The sequence below is a fragment of the Brienomyrus brachyistius genome, unplaced genomic scaffold, assembly GCF_023856365.1.
Source record: "Brienomyrus brachyistius isolate T26 unplaced genomic scaffold, BBRACH_0.4 scaffold1108, whole genome shotgun sequence".
Lineage (NCBI taxonomy): Eukaryota > Metazoa > Chordata > Actinopteri > Osteoglossiformes > Mormyridae > Brienomyrus > Brienomyrus brachyistius.
In genome coordinates this window covers 12,435-40,228 of record NW_026043383.1, presented here as the reverse complement: position 1 = coordinate 40,228, position 27,794 = coordinate 12,435, and the positions used below count along the sequence as shown (strand labels likewise).

Here is a 27,794-nt window from a genome sequence, read left to right as displayed (position 1 = left end):
TCATTTGAGAGATTTTTGGTCGAACAGCTGCAGGTCCAGGCGCACCCACACCTCGCCTGTCGGCACCTCGTGCAGCAGCAGGCGCCTTGTCGCTGCTCCCTTGTTTTCCAGCTCCTTCTTGATGGTGGCCACAGGAACTTCAGTGCGGCCCAGGAAGTCTAACAATGATACAAGCAGCCATGATGAAAGCGGCCACCATCAAACGCTAGTAATAGAACACAGGCCATTGTGGCACAATGAAAGAAATTAAGCAATAGGGGGGGGAAAGAAATAAACGGTCAAACACAAAAGAAATTATCTAGTAGAAGGGTTGCAGTGAGACTGCAGAATATACCAGGGCATAAAGTAGAGAACGTAGTTCATCTGTATGTGTTCTTGGGCTGTAGGAGTAACCCGTACAAATACAAAGAGAATGTTCAAACTCACACACACAGAACCAGGGGGGAGGATATGGAACCAGAACCCTGAAGCATGAAACCACAGTGATACCCCATGGAGAAACTTAAAATGACGTGTAATAAATAAATAAATTAAAAATAAATTAAAAGTTAAATTAAAAAAAAAAAAAAAACAAGACGAAACTTCAAATATGACACCCAAATTTTTCTAAGGGAAATTTAACATCAGCACATTTAACATCAGAACTGTTCCCAAGACGAATTTCAGGAAGTGTCAACGTGTAAAAAGAGGAGAAATAAACATCTGAAGAAAGGACTAACCATCGGGAGAGAACTGGTCCCTCTTGAAGATGGTGACACATAGAACATCCTGGTACAGGTCCTTAATGAAGAACTGACAGTTGAAGTTCCACTTGGGGTTGATTGTGTCATTTATTGTCCGGGAGGTGAAACACTGTGCCCCCATGGTCACCTCGCAATATGGATTACTCTTTCCTGGAGGGTGTAGGCCATCAAAAAAAACCATTAAACCCAACCATCAAGCCATACATGAGGTACAAGGCATTAGGGGGTTAGCGGCTGGAGTTTCGGGAGATAGGACTTGACCTTTGACCCTCACCATTGGGCTTGCAGGGCTTGAGCTCTGTGGCCTCCAAAATAGTGACCAGCAGGCGGCCAATGCCACTGGTTTTCAGGGAACGAGCTGGAAATGCATACAGCAAGTGATGCATGAGTCGAAAGACCAAGGAACAATAAATAAGATTCATAATAAAGAAGTTAAGATGCAAGGAACTCCCAAGGAATTGGCAGAAATAAGATACAGCAACTGGAAAAAAAAACTGTAGTTAATGGGGCACTGCAGTCTATGATAGGGTTATCAAGGGTTCAGTAATGAAGGTCTGCATAAATAGACTGTACAGCAACCAAAAGGGAAAGTAGTAGGTTCTTAAACTGCAACGGATGTGTTCACTGGAAGGACAGGCTGTGTAAAAGAGGGAAACTCAAATTCAGGAAAAACCAGTGCTCAGCTACAAACTCAGACCAAGATTTTGTTTTTACAAACCAGTTGAGTAGCCTTTGACTGACTCTCTATGCTCAACTGGTTGGAAGAAACAAATTCTTGCTCATGGGGTTTGTAGGTTCTGGCTGTGAAACGTCCAACATGGACTAAAACATGGGGTCAGGGTTCTGAAACACTGAATAGGGTAATGAATATATACTGGTGACTTAGAGGATTTTATATTACAGATACATAAATATACACACACACACATACATATAACTAAATTAAATAGGAAAAGGACAAGCAATTTTGTAGACAGATGAATAAAACCATTACATAATCAAACTGGACTGAAGGGTTATGCTAAGACACTGAAAAGGATTAAATGCAAATAAAATAGTTCACCTTGGTAAGCTTTCTCTCGCTTCTTCTTCTCAGTCTCTATGAAATGTTCTGAAGCAGCTTTGATTTTCTGCGCCCAGGCAGTCCTGATTGATTAAATAAGAAGAAACACCTGATTTGTTACCAGAACAGGACACCGAGGGAGCCTCCTTGTGGACTGAAGCCACAGCTTCCTTGTTCAATTCTCCTTAGTCTCTTCTCTAACTCCCTTCCTTCCCCACTCATTGATGTTCTCTGTCCTGAGAGTATAAACACGGTCGATGTGGGAGATGTGGAAGATTGGCTCATCGCTAGACGGATCGGAGGGCATCTTCACCAGAACTTCATTTAGAAACACGGGCTGGTTGGATAGAAGACCAAAATCGGGTCATAGACTCGCATTAAATTGGAAGTACACACAGTAGAGAAAGCCCGTAAAAATGGGCTAAACATACAACTAAGGAAATGGCACCTCTTTCTAGAAAGTTCTACTCCGAATTGTATGGATATGAAAAGTTCATTTAAAACGCAATGTATGATTTTGTGCCGTAAATGTAACTGTCTGGTATTGCTAGCCCCCTCCATTACTCCCCAGCATGAAAAAGAGTCTCACGTTCTTGTACATCTTGAACTGCATGTTGCACTTGGGACTGAAGAGCTTATCCGTCCCTGATGAGGTGAACTGCTTCACTGCTTGGGTGAGCAGCAGGAAGTCATTGAAGAGGAAGGTGTATAACTCCTTGTTGCTCTTAGTTTTATAGACCTTGCCGCTGTGTAGCAGCTTTCGGGGACCCAGGCAGTTGGTCAAGGAGTTGAATATCAAGTTCTGTAGGGAAATGGAACAATTGGAAGTGTCCAGTAAACTGTAGGAAAGCTGCAAAAATCCAGACCCTAACTTGTAGTAGGATTAACTCTGTAGACGACTTTGTTAGAGGCTGTGCATGTAAACAAACATTTGTTAAGAACTTCAGGAGGGAATATTGTAGATTATATAAAACCCAGGCTATAGACAAGAGCTTCGTGATATAGTTGCATTAGATGTGCTCACCTCAGTGATGCCTTCACACTGGACATGGCTCTGAATCCACTCTAACCTGTCGGAGTTCTCCTTCTCCCGGACCCCCTCGTTGACCTGCAGACAGAGCTCCTCGGCCCTGTCCAGAGCCTCCCGCAAGTGTCCATGGTCCAAGTGATTCTCTGGAGTGTTCTCGAGAATCTGGGGAGCAGGAGATTTGGAAATAGGTCTGGGACCTGCCTAAGAATGAACTCTGTCTTTGGACAAGGACTGTGGAGTTCAGGGTAGAGTGAAGTTACTGGCGGTTTGATGTTAATCAGATCCATCCATCCATCCATCCATCCATAAATAAAACTGGTGCAGCACGTTTTGTAACAGTTGACATCCAACATTTCACAATACCCATACTCACTGTTAGGTTGAAGAAACAGTTGTTAATCATTTCTGTATGATCAGCAATGAGTGTAAATATATATGTATACGTTATTTCTTATCTTCTAGCCACATACTCTTAGCTATTGTACTCTAAGTAGGTGGTTAACAGCTGCCTACTTAGATAAGAATCTCACTTCCCTCTCTTGCGCCCCCCATTGACTATAAATAAAGAAGCCAAGGGGAACCACCCTTTGTAACACATTCTGCTGTAGTTTGCATTGCAGAGAGTGTGGGTACCCTTGCAAGTAAAACTGTAACCTGTGTGTGTCTCGTAAATGTGGAGTTGGGGTGGAAACGCCGGGCGCTTTCCCCAACATAGAATTTGGTCCTTCGAGCCGGATCCGAGGAACCCCGAAGACGTCTCCAGTACGCCGAGAGAAGCGACACCGAAGTCTGTCGACAGCCACTCGAAGTCGGGTGCAAGAAAGACCTGTGATGTGAATTCGTCATCAGGCGGTGGTTAGAACTGCGCTCGACGTCTGGTGATGTCTGAAGGACCTCGGTGACGGATCAGAGAGCACACTATACAGGTGAGAGATACGGCACCTAAGTGAGTAGGTGGCCAAGTGAGAGATACGGCACCTAAATAAGTAGGTGGCCAAGACATGCATGTGGTTGAGGTTAGCCGAAATTAACCGGGAGAGAAAGTAGGCGTTGTTGGAAATATATATATTGATGTATGTGGATGTGTTTTTATAGGTTTTAGATTAACCTACACGATCCACCCTAAAAGCAACAACATACTGGTGACTGAAGGATCAAGGACGGGTTTCATCCCTGAAAACTAACACCGCTGCTCTAATAGGGAGCAGTAGAAGGCCGTGTTAGTGTCCTCCTGAGGTCTCATGCCAGATACTTGCTTTTAGGATTTTTTATTTTTTGTAGTGTATCCATTAAAAGGTAACAATGGGGAAGAATCAAAGTAAACAAATGGAACTAGAGGGAGATGAGAAGTTTATGGAAGGATATAAGCCAGGATCAGGACAAATAAGTAGATGGAGGAAAAAACATGGGTTTGAAGGAAAACTCCACACTCCAGATATATATAAAAGCTCACAGACTTTTGTATAAAAGCTAAACTTAAAACTGGAGATGTTACAGACTACCAATAAGAAAGAAGGTAAAGACAGAAAAAAAGAATATGTTTTTTCTGATGCATGGTTGGAACAAAGTAAGTTAAGAGATGTACGTAGAAAACAGAGTATGCAACAATTACATGGAAGGATAGAGATAGTGTTTATGAGACGAGCAGATTATGGCAGAATAGCGCAATGTAAACAAAAAGATGGAGAGGAACCTGAGGATTTTATGGATAGAATGAGAGTTGTATTTAGAGGAAACTCAGGGATCCCATTTGATGAAGAGGCAGTAGGAGTGTACCAACAACAGCTAAAACGAGCTTTTGTCGCAGGCCTAAAGCCCGAATTGCGAAAATATCTTGACAAACATTGGGTACATCAGAATACTGGTTCAGTCCAACAAGCACTAGAATATGCCCAACACGCGCAGAGAGCGCAGAAACAGGAAAAGACAGACACAATATTCAGCGCCTCAGATGTAGTAGCGTTAGTGCAAATGAATCCTCCGGGGAGGGGAGGATTCAGAGGAAGGTCAAGAGGCCGAGGAAGGGGGAGAGGTGTTTTCAGAAACAATTACAGGAATTCGTCTCAGCAAGATAACATTTGCTGGACATGCAGGAAACCTGGACACTTAGCTAGGAATTGTAGAGTAGGGAAACAACCATATAACCCAAACTCCATTGAAAACAATGATCAATGACCCCCCTCGGAGGCCCCTGTTACCGACACCATCCGAGGCAAAACAGAGGTGATTTTAAGAAAGGAAACGGAGGTCACTTTACAAGACCTTTTAGATAAGGAAATAGATTTACAAGCAGTGTGTCAGTTATTAGCAGAAAGGCAGTGGGAAACCTTGCCAAGTCGGAAGTTAGTCATAAACGGCAAAGTATATGAATGTCTGTGTGACACTGGAGCATGTAGGACTGTCCTAACCTCCAGTCCTCCCGGAGTCACATATTCTTCATCAGTCATAAATATAAAAACGGCAGGAGGTCAGACAGACAGACATCAGTTAACAAACCCAGTTGCAGTAAAAGATAAGGAAACTGGACTTGAATGTCAAGCACAGGTGTTAATAAGCCCTTCTTGTCCTGTTAACTTGTTAGGTCGAGACCTTATGGTACAAATGGGCATTAGCGTGGTTGCCACAGCCACTGGCATGAAAGCAATCGTAAATGAGGAAGCTTATGTTGTGCAAGGAACCACAACACCACAATATTACTGGTCTCTGGACCTAGGGGGAACTGCACAGACACGAGAATTATTGCGGAAAACTAGAGAAAAGCAGTCCCCTAGACAGGCCCAGTTCATGCCTGACGATGCCTTACACGTCACTATGTGGTACAAAGACACCCTTGGACCAGATTATGTCTATGACAAAACGTTTCATGCCCTCCAAGACACTTGTATAATATATGTATGTTAACCCCACCACTGGGTTTTCAGCAGCCTCAGTCATTTTATCTAACAAGCAACAAGCTGTATTTAGAGAGAGAACACCACACGTATCTCTTTCAAAACCACCCCAGATGCAGTGGAGAGATGTAGAGATGTTCTTACGAGATTCTATGCACAGTTACAATGACTACCAACCCGTATCTGGCTCCTGTTGGAGCTATGATGAGAAACACAATGTGTGGCGGTTTCCTTTGGGATGGAGAGTTCAAACCACTCCCACCACACACTTAAAGGACCCAACCTGACAAATTTTTTCAACCCTGGAGGAGGGATCATGTCCAGATCTAGATCGCCTTCCAGAAGGGTTGTGGTCGTCCTCCCCCACTGATGTAGGGCTGGTAAAGGGATTCCCACCTTACAAAGTAACTGTGAAATCAGAACACCGTCCGGCAATACCCATTAAAACCTGAAGCAGAGAAAGGTATAGCCCCTGTAGTGCAAGACATGTTAGCATCAGGAATATTGCGAGAGGCTCCTGAAGCCACTTGCAACACTCCTATCTTTCCAGTCCAGAAGGGACATACAGGGAAATGGCGCATGGTGCAGGATTTAAGACCTGTTAATAACATAGTGCAACATGCAGCACCAGACGTGCCTAACCCACACTTATTGCTCAACTCATTGACTCCTGATAAAAGCTACTTCTCAGTAGTGGATCTTAGTAATGCATTTTTCTCAGTACCATTGCACCCTGATTCTCAACATTTATTTGGATTTACCTATAAAGGGAAAAAATATACATATACTAGACTCCCTCAGGGATTTTCTGAAAGCCCACATGTATATACCATGGCCCTTAGATACTCTATGAGTACCTGTGAAATACCATCACATAGTCAGGTATTACTATACGTGGATGATATCTTAATAGCAGCAGATTCAGAACAACATTGCAAAGAAACTACCCTAACTGTGCTTCAGCATTTATACAATACTGGACATAAAGCTTCTAAACAGAAGTTGCAGTACTGCAAAAAGACAGTTGTCTATTTAGGGCATAACCTTTCACAAAAAGGTCGCTCGCTGCTAGAGATAAGGAAACAAGCTATACAGGAAGCACCTAAACCACAGACTAAACAACAGATGCAATTATTGTAGAGAATGGTTACCAGATTATGCTTTTCTAGTTCAACCTTTGCAAAATTTAATATACGGGAAGGAGATGACTCTAAAGGACAAAATACAATGGACTGAGGACGGAGAAAATGCTTTTACAAATTTAAAAAGAATGTTGCAAACCAATGTGACCCTTGCTCTACCAGATTATCAACAACCATTCACCCTATGTGTAGATGCTAATCAAGGTTATATGAAAGCAGTATTAACACAGCCATTCGGAGCAAAAGAGAGACCGTTAGCATTCTATTCAAAACGATTAGATGCAGTAGCAGCTGGCTTTCCACAGTGTTTACAGGCCTGTGCAGCTGCTGCAGAAGCAGTAAAGGTATCAGCAGAATTGGTACTTTGTCACCCCCTCATACTTAAAGTTCCTCATTCTGTGTCTCTAATCTTGTTGCAGACACCGCTTCCATTCTTAACACATACAAGACATCTTACCTTAGTGTCACTTTTGCTCTCACAACGTAACATTGAACTTCAGCGGTGTGGCCTATTGAACCCTAGTACGCTTCTCCCTACCGCAGAGGATGGGGAGCCACATTCTTGCAAAGCAACAATAGAAGAACAAACAAAACCAAGAGCAGATATTCTGCAAACTTTTATACCAGGATCAGAAGTTGTTTATGTAGATGGCTCAGCATCAAAAAATGATATGGAAAAAAATAAAGTTGGGTATGCTGTAGTTACATCTACTGAAGTGTTAGAAGCCAATGCACTCCCTTCTACTTGTTCAGCACAAGCGGCTGAACTTTATGCTGTGATCAGGGCATGTGAACTGTTCAAGAACAAGTCACTTACTATCTACACTGATAGTCAATATGTGTTTGCAGCTGTCCATCACCATGCAAGAGTCTGGAAAAATAGAGGTTTTAGAACATCACAGGGCACATCTCTTACTCATACGAATTTGCTACTTAGATTATTAGACGTTGTGCATTTACCGACTCACTTTGCACTGTGCAAATGCAAAGCACACCAGACTGATGACTCTGCAGAAACCGCAGGAAATAGTTTTGCAGATAAAACCGCCAAAGAAGCGGCACTGAAACAACCTACCTTATCAGTGGCAGACATTCTTTTTATAGATAGCGATGTGCTATGTGATGCACAGATTCATGCTCCTAAAATAGAAGTACAAAGTTGGATCAAAAGAGGAGCAATACAACGAGAGAAAGTTTACTATATGAATGACAAGCCCATCCTACCAAAAAATTTATACAAAACAGCTGCTTTGGTGAGCCATGGAAATACTCATGTCTCAACAGGAGGGATGGTACATATCATACAACAATATTTCTATGCTATAAATTTTTCTGATTATGCAAAACAATTTTGTAGGACATGCTTAATTTGTTGTAAACACAATGCACAAGGAAACATCAGACCAAAACGTGGCCAGTTCCCCACAGCTGAGTATCCGTTTCAAGTTGTACATATGGATTTTATTGAATTATCTTGGTCACAAGGAAAGAAATACTGTCTAGTTATTATAGACACCTTTTCTAAGTGGGTAGAAATATACCCTGTAAAGCATTGTGATGCAATGACCGTTGCAAAATGTTTGGTAAGCCATTATTTCCCTACCTATGGCATACCTCATATTATAAGATCAGACAATGGGACTCATTTTGTAAATCAGACTATGTCCCTTTGCTCACAAGCATTAGGTTTTACGCTTAAGAATCATTGTGCGTATCACCCCCAGAGCGCAGGCTTAGTGGAAAGGACCAACGGCACTATTAAAACAAGGCTAAAAAAGACAATGGAAGAGACAAAAAGGCCGTGGCCAGAATGTTTGTCTCTAGTAAAATTATGGATGAGAATAACTCCCACTCCTGCAGGATTAACACCTTTTGAAATAGTGTATGGTAGACCATTTCCCCTAGCAACTGAAATGAATGACATAGAAAAAGCAGACCGAGAAAATACGCTGGCTGATTGGATGCGTAAACTACTAACATCACAACAAAAACATAGCCCCAGTAGTCTGCCGGTAAATTCTGTTTCTACTCAACAGGATAACTTGCAGCCGGGAGATTGGGTCCTGGTCAAGGTCCTGTTGCGGAAAGATTGGAGCACACCTCGGTGGGACGGTCCTTATCAAGTCCTCCTCACAACACCAACAGCAGTAAAGATCGCAGAACGACCTTCCTGGATACACAAAAGTCACTGTAAACCCATCAAGCCCTTATCAGAGGCCTCAGCAACAGAGTAGCAGTGGAAGTCCGCTACAAAGGCACAGTAACCAATAGGGTGCTGTTGTCTCAACCCGGTGAAGAAAACAACTGAGCTGCACTCTATTTAGGATGGCCCTGATAGGGTGGGGATGTGGTAAAGTGACTCTAGGGGTCATTCTTGTTGTAGGACTTGTATGGTTGTCCTGGCTCTCACCAGCTCCATTACAGCACCTACGGCGATGGACCCATGATGACTTCCATCTACGCCCGTTGCCCGCTGACCACTCACATCCATTTATGCAAAACTACTGGTACCGATATGTACATGATACTGTAACAGCGAAAAATGTGACAAATTGCTATGTTTGTTCAGTAATGCCCACTCATAGTGAAGGACCTACGGTGTATGGTAAAGCTATGAACATATCCCAAGCCAAGTGCGCTGCTTCTTTCGCAGGAATAGGATACCAGAGCCGTCTTTCCCTTATATTTTCGCTAGCAGGGGAAGATGTGAACATAACTATACCTGGGACTAATAGAATGACAGTGGTCCGAATTAAGTATCAGGAGGCTACAGGAAACTACCCAGATGACGTTGGGTTTCAAAATGGTACCTGTATACAGGATTTCTGGGTAGACTTCGCTGTTGCTAAAACTAATGTCTCACTTCCTTTTTCTGTCTTGATGGACCGAGACCCACTGACATATCAGCATGCCATTTGTTTTAAGCAAGATAATGGTACGCGATGGATAGGAGGAAACACCACGAACTGTAACCTAACATATGTAGACAGCATGTATGGATCTCCAATTTCGATGCTTCGCCCCAGTAATGGAACATATTGGGTGGACGGAGTAGCATGGTTGTGTGGACCTCGTGCATACTTTGTCTTACCACCGAACTGGTTTGGAGTGTGCGCTCTTATTTTTGTTTCAGATCACACCTTCCTGATAGCACAGGAAAGTAAAACTTTCTTCAGAAGCAGGAGAAGGCGTTCGATATCAATACAACCCCATGATAGTGTGTGGGGAACCGACGTGCCCGCTGAACATAAATTGTGGGGAACAGGCAGTAAAGTTATGCTGGCCCTGTTCCCTGGGCTAGGAATTGGAAAACTCATGCTACGCGTAGAAACTCTAAATTATAGACTAGGTCTATTTATGAATGATTCGATACTGATTAACCAAAAACAAAATGAACAATTAGACATAACCAGACAGATGGTAATCCAGAATCGTATGGCATTAGACCTACTGACAGCCGCACAAGGAGGAGTATGTGTCCTCCTGAACCAAACGTGCTGCACTTACATTCCTGACAATGTGCACTCACCCAATATGACATCTGCCTTAGACCGCCTCCGAAACTTACAAAAAGTGATGACCATGGACAGTCGACCGCAGTCCTCCTCATCCTGGTTAGACTGGTTTATTACAGGAACATGGTGGTCAATACTGATGAAAACATGCCTACCTCTTCTTTTGTTTTTCATTTTATTTTTCTGTTGTTTTATTACTGTTATACCATGTTTGAAAATGTTTATTAATCAAGCTCTTAATGCTGCTTTTCGGACACGCAGTACAATGTTTCTCTCCCTTACCCAAACTATAGAGACAGAGCCTGTTTCCAGCGATGGCGATGAAGAAGACATATAATTCATAATGACGGCCGAGCCGAAAGCACCCGTGCAGGGCTCGGACCTGAAGAAACGGAATTAAATGTTTTCCAGGATAATGACAATGTGGTCTAAATGAAGGTTGTACCTAAAGTGCTTTTGCAACTTCTACAATGTTGATGCTTCTGATCATACTGTCATGATAAACAGGAGGGACTGTTAGGTTGAAGAAACAGTTGTTAATCATTTCTGTATGATCAGCAATGAGTGTAAATATATATGTATACGTTATTTCTTATCTTCTAGCCACATACTCTTAGCTATTGTACTCTAAGTAGGTGGTTAACAGCTGCCTACTTAGATAAGAATCTCACTTCCCTCTCTTGCGCCCCCCATTGACTATAAATAAAGAAGCCAAGGGGAACCACCCTTTGTAACACATTCTGCTGTAGTTTGCATTGCAGAGAGTGTGGGTACCCTTGCAAGTAAAACTGTAACCTGTGTGTGTCTCGTAAATGTGGAGTTGGGGTGGAAACGCCGGGCGCTTTCCCCAACACTCACTCTTCTGCCTGAAGTTTTTGCATTTCATTGGTATTTAACTCCAGCAAAACAGCACATTCTTTCTTGTATTTGCTGACCATGATGATGGTCACAACCATTATCATTTGGTCCCCAAAGGAATTGACACGAACTGCATCTTTGGCAGGGCAAAGTCATACGTAGCAGCAACCCAAATTGAGCTAAATCCAAGGCAAATTGGATGAGGCTAATTCGTCATGCCTCCCACATCGCACACTGAAGGAGGGACCACGGGTGACAATGTGCAGGACTTACGTTCTTTATGATGAGTGGATAGCGGGTGATTCTCTGCATAGGCTTCAGCAGGAAGCTGGACAGTGGCATACCTTTACACCGGTGATCTGTAGCGATTTTCTGAGAGAGAGACACACACACACTTAGGAGTCAGAAACCCTAGCCTACGTCCTTATCTAAAGCACCACTCTAAATTTCAGTCTAGGTGCTTTAGAAGAGTTGAGTCCAGAGGTCTCATAGAACATAGTATTGGCCCGCAAGATATCTTTATTTTCTTCTGAAATGAATTACAAAGAACAGTTCAACATCCATTTAACCCGCTACCCGCTTTTTCACTGAGGACATTTGGACGGCTGCAATTCTCCCGCTTACCGATCGCTCTGGAACAGCCTTTAACAATGAACTATCTACCCCTCCCATTTGTTCCAGGGCTGCTGCCCACCATTCCTCACCTTGAGGAAGTCCTTGAACTCGGGTTCCTTGTCAGTCTTTTGTTGCAGCAGGGCTGCACCGTTAAGCTGGCAGCTGCAGAAGCGGATGTAGGCCTGCATGTGCGAGAGCTCCGAGGCCAGGATGTCCCCAATCATCTGCACCGGCATCTTCTCGCCACCCGTTTTCTTCCTCACCCTCAGTGCCCTGCCATTCACAAACACAATCACCAAAACCGCAAAGGCCGCCAAGTCCAGTACCAAGCAATTTCTTCGTAAAAGTTCAGGTGAGTTTCAAAAACAGAATGCTGGCCAGTGCCATTCTCAACAAACATTCCAGTTTCCATGATCTTTAAGTGCAAAAACTGTGCAGCCTGTTTTGTTATTATCCATCGACTGCATAGATAATTCCTTTTCCTGGCACTTCTCTATTTCTGGGACTTCACTCTGCCTATGACATTTGCTGTTGTGGGACACGATACTCGCAGTTCGTATTCCTAGAGCAAGGTGGCAGCATCGGATCACGTTTCATTCCCAAGAATTTCAGCTACCAAGAAGAAACAAGCTTGTGGAAAGACACACTTGTGAAGTTTGGTGTTGGACATAATCAGGTCCTTCCAGTTGACGAAGATCATGGCCATTTCAACATCTGTCAGGCGTCCCGACTCAGACATGGGCTTGTAAAACACCTGGAGAAAAAAAAATGAGAGACGGGCAAAGTTGGAAAGGGTTAGTAAAGGTTAAGAGGGATAACAAAATGTTAGGGAAAATAAGTTAAACATGTTCTGGCACAAAAACCTACACTCAAAGCCCTATACATGAGATCCATGACAAGAATATAAAAACTCAAAACTGCAAATGCTTAAAGCAGACTGAAGTGCAAAGACCTCACGGGGGCCCCACTGCAGATCATACCTCCAGGACCAGCTGAAGGTCAGCCATGTATCGCTCCTCCGTCTCAATGAGCTCGTGGATGTAACCCTGTCGCTTCCTCTCCTGCGGACTCATGGTGTCCAGGCTGGTCAGGTCAGCACACCCTGCAGGGTCGGGGATGACGGGGGTGGGGGTGGGAGTGGGGGGGGGGGCAGCCGCGGTCAGCAGCTGTCTTGCGTGGCCCCAAACATGTGGCTAAACCACTGGCTTGAGAAGCCGCTACCCGGAGCTGTCGCTAAGTCACTGCGCGAGAACAACCCTCCCGTCCGTCTTACCTTTTGCTGAAAATTCAGATGCGCGCAGACGCTGAAACTCCATTGGGTAACTTTCAATACGCCTTTTTGCATGAGCCTCATCCCCAAGCCTTAAAAACCGCAGCCAGGTTTCCTCTCTCGAACCCATTTTGCCTGGGACTGTAACCATCCTAGTGCTTAGCTTCTTGAATAACCTGGTCCTGGATATATATATATATTAGACGCTAATAACCAAACCTCACACCATCCTTGTGTAAGACAATGACTTGCCAAAAAAAAGCAGGTGCTTTTTAAGCAAATCCTTTATTTTCACGATAAATGTACATATGTATAATTTGAGGCACATTTTCAAAGTAACACAGCTTGGGAACTTTAACACAGACAAACTGACTTGACTACTGCCAATGCACTGTGGGTAAATTCCCAGTGGGGCCAAATGAAACCTCAAACTGCATAGACTGTTTAACAATTAATGCAAGGGATTCATTCAAAATGCATCTCTCTTGCCAGCAGCATAAACAGATTGCAAATTTGCATAAACAGAGCAAACCTTTAATTGCTTGCAAAATGTTTTCCAAGTAGAGGATATTTTTCAGCTGTTAAATACCTTATTCAGACATTTCTATGCCTTACTGCAAGTAATCACACATATTGTAGACTGAGCACACAATATCACAGTCATCCATTTTTTTTTCATTAAACTGCACTTTCATATAAAATAAAATAAGTCAATACAACTAAGAGTAAAATCTGGGCAAACCAGGTTACATTCAAAATGCTTGTAGTTTTACTACAAAGTGCCGCAGCAGTGATGATTTCTTGAACACTGAGGCACAGAGAGTTTCACCCTGATGTGAGAGCAAAAGACCACACTTTATAAACCACCAAATCTGCCATTTTTATCCTTAACCGAGTAATACGATTCTTTAGCATTTGTTCCAAGGACATTGTCAACACATGAATTTACCTCTGGCTAATAGTTACACTGGCATGGACCAAATAGTCAGCAGGCACCATGCAGAAGGATAATCTTCAGAGTCTAAACCTTAGTGACCAAAAAAAGAATTAGCCCATCTAACATCTGAATTTTATCAATAACCAAATAATCAATGGTATCTAACTGCAAGGCAGATTTTCATTTTAAGTTGCATGAAAAAGCAAAGTGTGAGGCTCAGTGGGCTAAAGCCTCGTTTTTCGCCCAGCCTCAGTACATCTGCGGGTCCTTCAGCAAGGCCCTTAACCCCCAGCTCCCTGGATGCTGCTATGGGTGGCTACCCTTTGCGGCCAGCTTGCTGTCACTTACAGAAAGCAAACTGGGGGTGGCGTAAAGAGAATTTCCCCATAGGGCTCAATAAAGTATCAATTATTATTAAATAAAGACATGTATCTTAGTTATAACTAGTTTTTAAACTTGTTAGAACCCAGAAACCGCAAAACATGTACTGTTAAACACCAGCAGGCCTTGTTTCGTTAAAGGTTATGCATATAATTACCTGAATTAACCACTCCATCTTGGTGGGGGGGGGGGGGCATTTACATTGACGTTACCTCCCTAAGGTCACTTAAAGCAAAAAAAAATATATTCTAAAACATTTCCAGTATTATGGCAGATCAGCTGAAAACTCACAGCATCCTGGTCCAAACCCCCTCAGGCGGGAAAGCGGCAGACACTGCACCGGGGCACTAACAGGGCAAACCAAAGTCCACCAAAGCCCGCCGCGAGTGTTCGGAAAAAACAGCAAACAGTGAAGCAAGGACCCAGAACTTTGACCCTCGAATGGCTCACCGACCCCCACATAGGGAAAAGATGAAGGCTGCAACCAGTGTATGACTGCCTGCTTGAATACCCTTCCACTCCATACATTATAACAAATAACACCCTCAAAATACACAACTACATGTAAGGCAACAAAGGTTTCCCCTTAGTCTAGGTATGTATGACGAATATTCTACACACTATACCCATAGGCAAAACACAGTACTTAAAGAAGTACGTAAACAGCCAGTAATCGTTGAAGCTCATGTGTCGCCGTAGGCAAGCTACACCACCAGGGCCCCCTGTCTGCGACAAAGTGATATTGGCTGGCTAAGGCAGCGCCTCACCAAAAGATGGCACCCCAGGTGGCTGCCTATGTCACCTAATGGGTTGACCAGCACTGAGCACAGTACTATAGCTAAAGCCATGGGATTTCGTAGAGGGAGAGGATTAGGGTTAGGGTTAGGGTTAGGGTTAGCAGGGTTAGGGTTAGGGTTAGGGTTAGGTTTGCACTCATGGGGTTGGCAAAAAAAACCTACCAATGGAAAGCATGTGTCTGTGTACATGTGAATTCATACTGTGAACACACGCACACACACTTATGCAATTACCCAACGGTACGTAGCCCATAACTGAACTACAAGCTAAGCGTAAACGCACCGTTGCCTGCACAGATTATCCCAGATTTTCCATCTGCGCAGTAACATTCAGATATAACTGTCAGTGAGAGACGTTTTAACAAACAAACAAAAAAAAGTTAGGATACTCAATTGCACTTAGGGTAAAAAGCCATTTTTGAAAGAAAAATATGTTTTAAATAGTTAATGACTATGACTCTACATACCTTCACGCTCTCCCAAAAAGCTGTTTAAATGATATGCTTTATACTTTAAATATGGCATCAGCATCTATCACTGGCATTGTAATTGCTTTGCATCATAAGCAAGAACAATTTTAAAGACTAAAAACATGAATATAAAAATTACAGAGGGGGGCACTTGCTGTTGGACTGGTAGGTGTGTGGGACCTGCTTCAACACATGAGGAAAAAAATTTAAATAATAATAATAATAATAATATTAAAGCAGAAGTAAAAGAAAGTGAATTTGATGAGAAGGCAGGCCCTATCCAGCGAGGAAGCATTGACTGATATGGAGCACCTAAAGGGTATCTGAACAGCTCTGAGAAGCTGTGGAGGAAGAGGCAACGATGCCGTCCTACAAGAACAACACAGATAGAGGGAAAGATGGAGGGAAAGGTGGGGGGGAAAGAAGGGAAAGATGGCAGGAGAAGAGTGTAAGGAGGGTGGACGGATGGATGGAAGGAGAGGAGTGCTTCTCTGAAGCACAACTCTGAGAAGAAACCCAGTCCTAATAGGCGGATGGCAGAAGAGAGAGTATGCACGCCATGATGTGGAAACTCATCGACCCTCTCATCATGGTTTTTTATGAAGACATTTGCCAATACCAGGTAGTATCTTTCAAACTGCCCTACTTCACATCACCAGGCCTCCCATGAGGTCACCAATGAATCATTTCTTATCTGTGTTTAGGTTTCCCCTGCAGCACACAGCTACTGCAAACTCTCTCGATTCATCTTTGGACACAAACCATTTCTGTTCAGAAAGTCAGACCCAAGCAGGAAGCCAAACCGTAGCCTTGGTAGAGCTGCAGTCAGCAGGAGAACAGCCCTTTGAGAGACCCATACAATGCAGGTGGGCACTGTAACGTGGGTCAACTTTTACCCGAAGGTCACTTTCCACCTTAGATTTTGGAACTACCGCTCTCTCATTTATTGCCAACAGCATGAAACACTAGGCTGCAAACTTTGTATCTTAAGACATTTGCAACTATCAACAAGACAAACAAATATTACTTGGGGGGGGAAAAAAATTAAACTTACATTGTTGACTGGGATCGGACTCCGTGGTCATCTTGACGTAATTGGTGGGGAACAAGCCGACGACGCCATTCAGCTCCCCTTTCCACCAATCAGCATCGTCCTTGTTCAGCACATTGATCAGTTGACTTTTGGAGAAGCTCATCTCATCCTCGTTGCCCGCCTTGTAGTCGTACATGGTGATGACCTGGCAAACTGAAGGAACAGCCAACATGTAGGAAAGGCTGTTACGGAAGATGCAGACGGAGATCATCGCAGATCTTGGCATGTGATGCTGTTGATCTTACTTGGAACTGGAGCTGGTGTGGACTTCCCACTGGTGGGGCCCAAGAGCTTGACGTGGGAGGCGGGGAACCATCCGTTCTGGCGTTTTTTACCCCTAGCCTGGACAGATACAAGACAAGAGGTTCCTCATCAGGACATACATGCCAACCTAATTTAGGACAAATGCATCTGACCTGAGAGAGACCCGCAACTCAACTTCAATGCCTCCTCCCAAAAACAGCCCAGGATTAGACCTCATTATGGGCGGCCTCCACATTTGATTAACGTCACTATCATGACAACACGGGTCCACAGACCTGCAGAACCCCTTGCCACCACCCAGATGGGTTCTTGCCCTGGATGAGGATAAGCTGTCCCGGGGCCAGGCTCAGCTGCTCCGCTCCGGTGGCCGTGTACGCAGTCGTCACTTGGGCAACCTCTGTCATACACATTCACAAATGAATGCGAACGCAAACAAGCACACGTGTTCAAGGTAGATAGAGCTTCGCAACAGTCGGCACTCGCAAAGACTATTGAACACAGCTGTGTTTCATCTGTATACAGGACACAGCCTAGCTGCAGATGCACCAGCATCAACGGAAAGGCAAAGATAAAGGTGTGTGGTGGCTGCCAGTGAATTTCTTGGCTCTTTACTGAGTGGTGACTGTGGGATCCCGCATCCTTACCTGGCTTTTTGCCGACTCCACCTGACTTTCCAGTGGTGCTATATGTCTGTAGACAGACACACATATTGGTAGAGGTCAGAGTAGCAAAAGTTAGCCTGTCATGATTTATTATTTATAGACAATAAACTCTGCAGTTTAAGTATCTCTGAGAAAAGTCGTTCATGACAATTTACTTCAGATTCCTTTGGCGTTACGTAGTTGGAGGGGAAGACTCCACTCCTGTCTCCGATGTACCCTTTCCACCAGTCCCCTTCTCTTTCCGTCACAACGACGGTGTCTCCTTCGTTGAAAGTGAGGTCTCCTGACTCTGGGCTTTCATAGGTATATAAGGCTACATACTCTGATTGGATGAGAGACAGAATGGCCAAATGATTTTTAACTGCCACAAAACCTGCCTTCTGATTAGACAGAAAATCAACGGTCAACAGCCAGTGACAAAATCCGGCTTTCTCCTTTTCGACAATGGCCTCTCACACCAGACCCTGTTTCAAGGTTACTTCTGACATGCTAGCAGCAATACCATTAATATCAAGATGATTAAAAGGTACGCAAGAGAAGTCAAGATGACAATATGGCCAAACAAAGTGAAGAGTAGTGACTGGCTAAAATGGAATGTTGGGTATCAAAGAAAGACACAATGTATGCAAAATGCGCTTCTGCTTAGCTTAATTTAACTTCTTTTCATTCAAATTCTTCCCTGGAAAAGAAACTTACCTTCTTGTAGAGTATTGTCAGGGTTATTGAACTCATCCACAGAAGAATATAGGGGTCTGGCAAAATAAAGTGAAAAAAAATGGATCGGCGATTCTGCTCATACGCATTTTTCAATAGAAAAAGAAAAAAATCCCTTACAAATTGATCTCGCTTATCTCAACCAATAATATAAGCACAAAAACATCACAATAGCATTCATAAGTGTTGAGTCAATCAGTCAAACCAAATTTACCATACTAAATCTAGCACATTTTCTCAAACATGTCACAAAGAAAAGGCAGGGATTATTTAAAATCACTCCTAGATGCCTGCCCCGAAAAATGCAAATCAAATACCACTTCAGTAATAAATACGTAGAAATATGGAATTAGAATAAGGAAATGGCTCAGTAAATGACCACCAGTCTCCAGGTAGCTGACAGGCTTTGGTCTGAGCAGAACCAGAACCCTTCTGGAACCTCCCGAGGAACCGCCAAGAGTGTCACTTACTCATTCCGGCTCAGCCCTGCACCCCATTCAGCTCCCCCAGCCACCAGTTTTCCTGCTGCTCCAGCACCGTGATGATGTCATCCTTGGAGAAGTTCAGGTGGTTGTCCGTCTTGGCCGTCCAGGAGCACAGCGCTTGCACCTGGAGGCCACTTGCCACCTGACAACGCAGAAAACATGTCTGTCAGCCGGGACACCACTCAGGAAACAAGATCTGATCTAGACGTACTTGAAACTACCTTAAAAATCCCCCCAAAAATGGACATTTTGATAAATGTTAACATGAAAGTTTACCAACTTATGAATATACCTAGAAAGTTAACACTCTCGTGCATACATGGTACATCTCAGTGTATTGTTATATATGTGCAAACACATGCACAAATATGACCAAAAAAACAACATATATACAAACTACACTATTAGCAAACATAGTTGACTTGTTTATGGCGATAAAATCATGCATTTGTGTTGGGGGCCCCTTGCTGGCCACAAAGTCACCACCTTGTGGAGGGGCCCCAAAGTGGCTTTTTAAATGGGTCCCCAGAAACAGCAAAGCATAGTACAGAACAAAATACTGCAGTAACGTGCAAGACAGTCGCAGAAGCAGTTGAAGGCTTCTGAACAGACATGGTTCAGATGCAGCCATGCAAACAGGCCACAGACTCACTGGCACATAAATACGCATAGGCATGCAGTGGAAATACAGAAAAAGAACACGACCGATCGGGTGGGGCCAGTTCTGAATTCTCACTCGAGACAGTTACGGTATTCTTCAGGTAGGGGGCGCTCTCAGGATAACTACCTGTCCATACTCCATAGAGGCAGAGCCTGGAGGGTGGGTGGGAGTGAAGGCAGAGTTCTGCCCTGCCCCCCCAGGAGTGCTCTGTCCTGCTGGGAAGGTACTGGAATTAGCCTCCGCCTTGCTGAAGTAGGGACAGACCAGGAGAAAACGGTCAGTGAGACCCACATAAGCATTCAGATATGACACAGGACCAGTTTAGATGCTGGACACCAAGGGGCAACATTACCTTGCAGAGACTGAGGTAGATGCAGTTGTGGGCATCAGAGCCTGCTTGGTGCTGGCCGCAGATTCCGGTTGGCTGTGCTTCTCGACGTAGCTCTCAGGGAACCAGCCCATCTTGCCCTGGTAGCTGCCATACAGCCAGCCCTGCTCGCCTTCCGTCTTCTCGTCCACCTGCGGACTCAAGGCGATTGGTTAAGGGCTACCACATGACACACATGGGCGTACTATCCAAAACCAGGTCACGACTGGCCAGAAAACACCCTAAAACATATGAAAGGAGAAATGTGCCATTAATAAATTAAATATGTCTACATGTTTATTTATTTTGTCACAGGGGCACTTGTACCCCTCTGTCCTCCCCCCCCCAAAAAACTGCTCCTTGTTGCACTTTATGGTGAACAAAAGGATTCTAGATCTAACTGTAAAACACCCGAAAAGGATTCAGAAAAAAAGAGCTAATCAGGCACCAGGGCAATGATTCAGCACATTTAATTTATGGTACAAACAGATTAACATATGGGGGTGCACTCTGTATACCTCAATCAAGCTGTCCGTGTCAAAGGTGAGCTCGTCCGCGTTCCGTGCTGTGAAGGGGTACAGGGCTCTGTAGGTTGTCAGGGAGGCCGATTTCCTGTGTGTTGACTTGACGGGTCTCAAATTCCCTGCAACGACAGTGAGTCAGTCACCTCCTTGTGTGACTGTTCTTCAGAACGCTGTGTCACTAATGACGCACTGCAGCTATTGAACCAGCACACGACACCTCGGGTCTGCTGATGGGACACTTGCATTTGGAGGCTGATGAAGAAACTGTACAAACCCCACCGCTAATGGTAGCTTTACGTGTCTGAGATTGTGATTTGTCACTGCGTTTCCACACCTCCCGAAGGGGGCTGCATCGAGGCCATAATCCTTACCTTTTCGCTCCTCTAGGCCCCTGATCAGGGCCGACAGCTTCTCATGAATGTCTGTCTTGCCTAAATTGTGCTGCTGCTGCTGCTTTTGCTGCCGGGCCTCTTCCTCCCGCTGTCTGGCCACGGCCTCCTCCTCCTGTTGCTTTCTCCTCCTGTCCTCCTCTCGCCGTCTCTCCTCTTCCTGTCTCTTCTTCTCCTCTTCCAGCCTCCTCCGCTCCTCCTCCTGTCTCCTCCGCTCCTCTTCCTGTCTCCTCCGCTCCTCTTCCTGTCTCCTCCGCTCCTCTGCATCCCTGACAGCAGCTATCTGAGCCCGCTGACGTCTTCTCTCCTCCTCCTCCTCCTCCTTCTTCCTTCTGTTCTCTTCCTCTTGCCTCCTTCTCTCTTCCTCCTGCCTCCTCCTCTCTTCCTCAAATCTCTTTTTCTCTTCTTCCAGTCTTTTCCTCTCCAGCTCTAGCTTCCTTCTCTCTGCCTCCACCTTTCTCCGCTCCTCCTCTTGCCGCCTCCTCTCCTCTTCCTTCTGCCTCCTCTCCTCCTCCGCCCTTTTATGTTCCTCTCGCCGCCTCTCCTCCTCTATCCTCTTCTCCTCCTCCCTCTTCTGGGCTTCCTCCTGCCTCCTCCTCTCCAGCGGCCCGGCGGTTCCGCTCAGCCTGCTCCTGAGCGGCGCGCAGTTTGGCCCGGAGTTCACGCTCACGTTCTTCCTCCTCCTTCAGCTTGGCCTCCCGCTCCTCCTGGATCCTCCTCCGCCGCTCCTCCTCCTCCCGCTCCAACTTCACACGCCACTGCCGCTCTTTCTCCAGCTTGGCTTGCCTGTGAATGACATGATGCATCACATTGAAGCTGAATTTGGCCCAGCACCACATCATGGCCCTTCAATCACGTGATGCAGCTATATTTTCTTTAAACAAACCATCAAGGTCACGTCATCCATTCAAATTTAATGCTTTAACTGAACTTTGTCACACTGGGTCTGTAATTGACATTAAAATTGCTCTTAGCCATCTGACATGTTCTGACATTATGTAGGTGATGTGTTGACCCACTTAAAAATAGAAAAACAAACAAAAAATAAGTAAAAGGGAGCTCTGGATCCCCAAGGACCAGCTTGGGAAGCACAGTGTTAAAGTGATATTAAAAAGCGATTTAGGACAGGTCAGTCACCATTGCAGGGAAACCAAACCTGGCACCATGACAGCCAACAGAAATGCAAAAACGACAACAGAGCATGCAGGCCTTGCAGGAGGCCTAGCTCACCTGACCGCCTCCTCCTCCTCTCTCTTCCTCCTCTCCAACTCCAGTTCTCGCCTCCGCTGCAGGTCACATAGCTTGTCGGCCTTGACCTGCCGCAGTCTGTCCAGGACCTGCTGCTGCTTGGTCTGGCTTTCCCGGAGCTCCTGTGGGAAGGGACCGGGCCCGCACCACCATTAGCGCAGAGCACCAAGCCACACCGCCAACCACCACTCGCTATACAAGGTACAGACACCAGATCCAATTCAGAACACACGGGATTCTGGGCCATAGATTATGGATGTTTTGAGGCTTCACTTCTCCACTTTATTCTATTTACAAATGCTACTGGCCCCTGTACAGCACACTGGGCTAACTAGAGGCAAGCCACAACATTGATGCCTTTCTACCACCAGTAATGCCTCCTCACCTTGATGTCCACGTTGTACTGGTCCATCTCCGACAGTTTTGCCACGGTATCCTTCTCCAGCACATCCAGCTGCTCCTTGAGTTTCCGACAGACGATGTCCTTCTCAGTCACGCCCCTCTTTACGGAGGAAAGTGTCGGACCTGTATACAGAAACACTACCTCTAAGCAAGACCCTTCACCTGCAATTGCTTCATCCTGGGACTGACAATCTACATCTAAGCCCTGCAAGGAAGTCCTCCAACTTGCAGGGAAAACTGCAAGGGGGTTGGTGGCAGGGTTGGCACTCCAGCCACCGGAAAAAAATGTACACTGTTCCATTCCATTCGGACTAGTGTGATGCTGAGGTGTCACCCGCTGCACGACTACACTCAGGTTCTCATCCCTGAGGTGGTTCGTGTGGAGGGTGCAGCAACGCGCTGTATCAGCAGGGGGCCCTTACATTAACAACCCTAAGTGCACCTCGAGGTTATATGGTAAGTATTTTCTTGTTGACATGTGAGAGGGAGGGCTGTGACAGATAACCTGGCCCCCACAATCCCCCACTCCACCCAAACCCTACAGAGCCGAGATGAGTTGGTAGCCGACTTGTGCCCAGAACTTCTGGAAACTCCTGTACTGCTGGAAAAGCCTTCCAGGGGGGGTTACATCTGAAAGCTGGCTGAAAGAACGCCAAGATTCTGCATTGCTGTCATCGAAGCAAAACTGTCGACTGCCTCCAAGCCTTTTACTCTAAGGTGAATAATGTAGCTAAAATACAAAAGATGTATTACAAGTGGGTGCATCCAAACTTTTGTCTGGTAGTGTACACCTACATTTTAGAAGCACAAGAAGCATGTACCACCCATGTGCCACCATGACATTTAAGTACTTCAAGAATGACTGCAGGGGGGGGGGGCGCCAGGTAACGCAGGGAGAAGCAGGGAGATCAGACTCACCAGACCTACTGTTCAGCCCCATGTTGCATAGGATCTCCTTGCATCTCTGCTGCTCCACAATCAGCTGAGAATGTTTCCTCTGCCCCTCCTGCACAAAAACAGGCCAAACTCCCTCAGAAAGCTGGAGAATCCTGAAATAAACCCTCCCTGGAAACTTCACCCTATCTATCTATTGCTTTTATAGTAAATTCCCCCCCAAAAAAACTGCACATTCTCCAGGAAAGGTGTGAAGAACAGTCTCTCCCTTGGTTGCCAAAATCTGAAGACTGCTAATCAGACAGGAGTGGCACAGCTGTTGTATAACGCACAGCAGACATAACGCCAGATCACATGGAAAAAGAACCGTGTTGAATCTATTTATCAGTGTTGCAGCTGGTGCTCGTCCCATAGCTGCTGGGATCTTGGACGGCAGCGGAGGAAGGCCGCAGACCTCAAGCTGCCGCTGCAGGGCGTTGACCTCCAGCAGGCAGCTGTCCTGCTTCTGACTGATCAGTTCCAGCTCTCCCTTCTGGATGCTCCTCTTGCTCTGGACGTCCCTGAGTCGGTCAGAGATCTGCTTGTGCTTGTCTCTCTGAAATTAAACAGTGGTCTTATGAGTCCTGAGGGCGGGAATATTGTCGCTGTGGACACAAGCATGTGTACCATTGACATCTGAAAGGAAAACGTGCGTCTCTGATAGTGCGATTTCAACAGCTGGCTGTTCCTCGTTCCTGAAGGGGAATGCAGTCGGTCGGGGCAAACAGGTGCAGGACGGCCTGGTCCTCACCACAGCCTCCAGCTCCAGCTCCAAGCTCCTCTTCTTGGCCTTAAGCTTGATGATGTCCTCTTGTTCTTGGTTCCTCTGATTCAGCAGCTCCTGTCGCCTCCTCCGCTCCCACTCCATCTTCCTCTGACGCTCCAGCTCCTGCTTAGCAGCCTGCAGGGACACACACATGATCACGACCAAACACACACACACACACACACACACACACACGCGCTAATCACAGGTCGCACACGTTCACACACAAGCTAAACCAATAACCAAATACATGCTGTCAAACCTTCCCAGCCATTCAGAGATGTACATAAACGGAGTTTCACCAGTAAACTAGTTTAATTAGTTATAATGCTGTATTTGCCCAACACAGGGTTACAATAATGAAGTTTTATTAACTTCCAGCCAATTAGCACAGGGGGGCCTGGAGTCTATCCAGGACAGCACAGGGCACCAGGCTGGGGGGGTACACCCTGGACGGGATGTCAGCCCATCGCAGGGCACAAAACATGCACTTACACTAGAACCTCGCACTGCAGAGAATTTAAAGGCACCAGACCACCTAAGGGCATGTTTTTGGAGGAAGGCCACACAACACTGGGAGAACATGGAAACTCTCAAAGAGTGGAGGTGGGATTCCAACCCCCAGCTCTGAAAGGTATGAGGCAACAGTGCTGGTGAATCGCCAACAACATTAATTTGCTAAACCCAAATGTGATTGGCTGGGACTGGACCAATGACCAAAGAGCGACTGCCTAACCCCAAGTACAATGCTAGCATTCCATACTAGAAAGACTGACCTCCTTGCGTTCCAGCTCCTTTAAGCGCTCTTCCTCCTTCTGCCATTCCAGCTCGCGTTGCCTCTCCAGCCGCCGCTCCTGCTCCTGTTGCCGCCTCCTCTCCTGCTCCCGCGCCTCCTGCTCACGCCGCTCCTGCTCCTCCCGGGCCTTCTGGGCCCGCCTCTCTTGCTCGCGCCGCTCCTGCTCCTGTAAGACCTGCCGCCGCCTCTCCAGCTCAGCGTTTCCCCGCTGGAAGTTCTCCTTTAGCTTGTCCTCGAACGAAACTGCAAGGAGGGCCATGCACACGCACACGTGGTAACCATGGCAATAGGGGCAGTGACCTTTGACCTCCTGCAATTCAATGTGAATCAGGTGATTCTTTGTAAAGATACTAAGAACGGCACATCACTAATACACACTTGTGTCACCAAAAACATTCACTAGCTGAAGGTGCCTGTCTTTGTGTGTGTGTGTGTGTGTGTGTGTGTGTGTGTGTGTGTGTAAATCCGTCTGTCCGTTCTACTAATGCTACCATTACTCTTTGTCTTCTGGGGTGGTTCAACTTGAATTTCTTCAGGGACGATGGTGCGATTCAAAGGAAGCAATTCCCCCTGCTTCCCCGTTCTGCAAAATACAACATGCCTCCGTGTAGGTAGAAGGTGCTAGAACCTGAGACTCTGAGTCAGGCTACACAGGAACAACCACCATACAGCTTCCCGTGCTCACTCATCAGGAGTCCCTTAGCTGGGCTCAGTCGAAGTATCTCAGTGTATGGGGACACTCTCCCTTTCTGTAACAAAGCCTCCTAGCCTGTGATTCCAGATGGGTCAATGTCCAGCCTGACACAGCATATTCAACCCCCCCGCCTTTCCCCATTCATTACATATAACTATGGAAAAAAGTTAGAGACCATAGCACCAATTTTTGTTTCACTCAGTTCTCCTTTATGGGTATGGATCTGTGAATAATGTTTTTTTTTCTTTTGCAAACTGCAGCCTGGTTCTTTCCTGCTTCTCATTAATGAAGGGCTTCTTCCTTGCTTTATGGGACTTCAGCCCTGCTTCTATGAGCCTGTTATGAACTGTCCTAGCAGTGCACCTCACACCTGCACTTAACGTTTCCACCAAGTACAGGTCACTTGAGGTCATGATTCATGAGGCACTGTCGGATAAGTGAACGGGCATCTCAAGCATTGGGAAGTCGTTTCCACCCTTTACCTGGCTGCTTTCTGGCCTTTCTCAGTGTCTCCCGTTTCACCATATTCTTGTACACTTGCGTACTTAGAACCTGGAAGCAACCTGACGCTCAGCGTACCTTTCTGCCAGCAAAACCAGCTTTAAACAAGCAGATTTTTTTTCCAGTATAGAGTGGTCTCAATTTTTTTCCAGAGCTCTATTTACTGCTCTGCCGGGTTCACCGATTGGCCACCGGCGGCGGCTGTCTACCTGACGGAGGGGGGCACCAGGTCCCCGGGAAGCGTGAGGGGCAGCGGCTGTCCGGCCTTCGCCATGTCCACCAGGTGCATAGCCAGGATGAACTCCTCCCCTGTCAGCTGGCCGTCCTTGTCCACATCTGCCAGGTTCCTTGGGAGAACATGTGGGAAGGTCAGTAATCGAACCGGGTGCACAGATGGCGAAGACCAGCATAACTTCACCCAGACCATGAGGGGTCCAATTTAAAAACCAAACTAACCTACAAAAAAATGACAACTTACCCTGAGTTTTGTCCAACTGTAGGCTAATGCAAGTGTTCCAAGCATGTTTAAGGTATGCTAGGCTAGGCTATGAAGTTTGTTAGGTGAGCTGTAATAATAAAATGTATTCTCACCTAACAATATATTTTTTAGCAGTATTTTGAGAGACAGACATATAAAAAACAAAATGCCTTTAAATTTTTTTATTTTTTTTTAAAGCAGTGATTATTGCAGCACATTAAAAACCTGCGACACGCTTCCTATTAGTTGATTATCAGTAGGATCCCATGAGTCACAACTCAGAAGTACAGACCTCCTGCCTCGAGCCGTCGCACCAGCTGCCTGACGCGTGCTAACAGGAACAGACCACTTAAGAAAAGCAACCAGCCCTGGAAATATCATGATGGCTTCTGAAATCAGCGCAGGGTCAATTGGAGCAATTAGAGGTTGTTCAGGGGACCAGCAGAGAAATCACTGCCAATCCGGGGACTTGAACTGTCGACCTTGCGGTTACAGACATATGGTCCTCACCTGTGGAGCCACACACTGCCCGCATAGAGTGGATGCTGAAAGGATTGAGCTACGTAATTTAAGAGGGGCAAATAAACCAAGCGCACCACTGCGGCCGTGAAGAATTCAGTGGACACTCACCAAACAGTGGCTAGCTGAGTCTGAATGAGCTGGGATGAGGCCAGAACGTTCCTGACCTGCACACCTGCAAGGTAGAAAAATGGCGAGGGGAATATGAGCTTCAAGCTGAACGACCTGAAAACTGTGGGGGGGGGAGGGGGGGTTCCCACCAAGAAACCACCATTAACGTACAAAATGTTTCATAATCTAGCTCCCGTCGAACACAGCCTGCAATGTCACTTGTGAGCTGTGACTCATTTAATTACTGGAGTAATTAAATCAACAGCCGGAGCCCTGAGCCTTTTACCAGTGATGCAAAAGTCTGTAATTAATGTGAACTGCTTTCCTATTATTACGAACATGCCTGACGAATCCCTGAACAAGCTTATTACAAATAACATGCTGTGTTTAATTGTCATTAAAAGGTGCTAACTGGGTTCGCTGGGGAACCTGTCAAGTGCAGAGGTGGCATCTGAATAATCTACTCCTTACACAT

The 27,794-nt window shown here is 45.6% G+C and overlaps 1 protein-coding gene across 1 annotated transcript; it reads right to left on the bottom strand.

The window, feature by feature from the left end:
* LOC125730275 (intersectin-2-like) lies at positions 1-27,794 on the bottom strand. The gene is made up of 33 exons (XM_049005771.1): positions 27,791-27,794; positions 27,320-27,383; positions 26,421-26,558; positions 25,508-25,599; positions 24,997-25,259; positions 24,206-24,355; positions 23,870-24,010; positions 23,489-23,527; positions 23,317-23,383; positions 22,505-22,644; positions 22,102-22,241; positions 21,567-21,657; positions 20,854-21,436; positions 20,477-20,601; positions 19,944-20,110; positions 19,718-19,838; positions 18,938-19,072; positions 17,887-18,111; positions 17,714-17,759; positions 17,345-17,466; positions 17,051-17,147; positions 16,767-16,958; positions 12,838-12,959; positions 12,505-12,611; positions 11,947-12,130; positions 11,516-11,614; positions 2,831-2,998; positions 2,396-2,608; positions 2,025-2,143; positions 1,807-1,889; positions 1,018-1,101; positions 720-893; positions 1-158 (listed from the first exon to the last, which is right to left on the bottom strand). Exons 1-33 carry the CDS (start codon positions 27,792-27,794, stop codon positions 1-3), a joined length of 4,653 nt encoding a protein of 1,550 aa, XP_048861728.1.

Bases quoted from the DNA above. Each gene is read 5' to 3' on its own strand.
- LOC125730275 (XM_049005771.1), bottom strand. The intron at 22,242-22,504 runs GTGAGGAGGCAT...CCCTTCCCACAG, and splicing joins AGTACAACGTGGACATCAAG to GAGCTCCGGGAAAGCCAGAC. The intron at 12,131-12,504 runs GTGTGTCTTTCC...TGTGAATGGCAG, and splicing joins TCCAACACCAAACTTCACAA to GGCACTGAGGGTGAGGAAGA.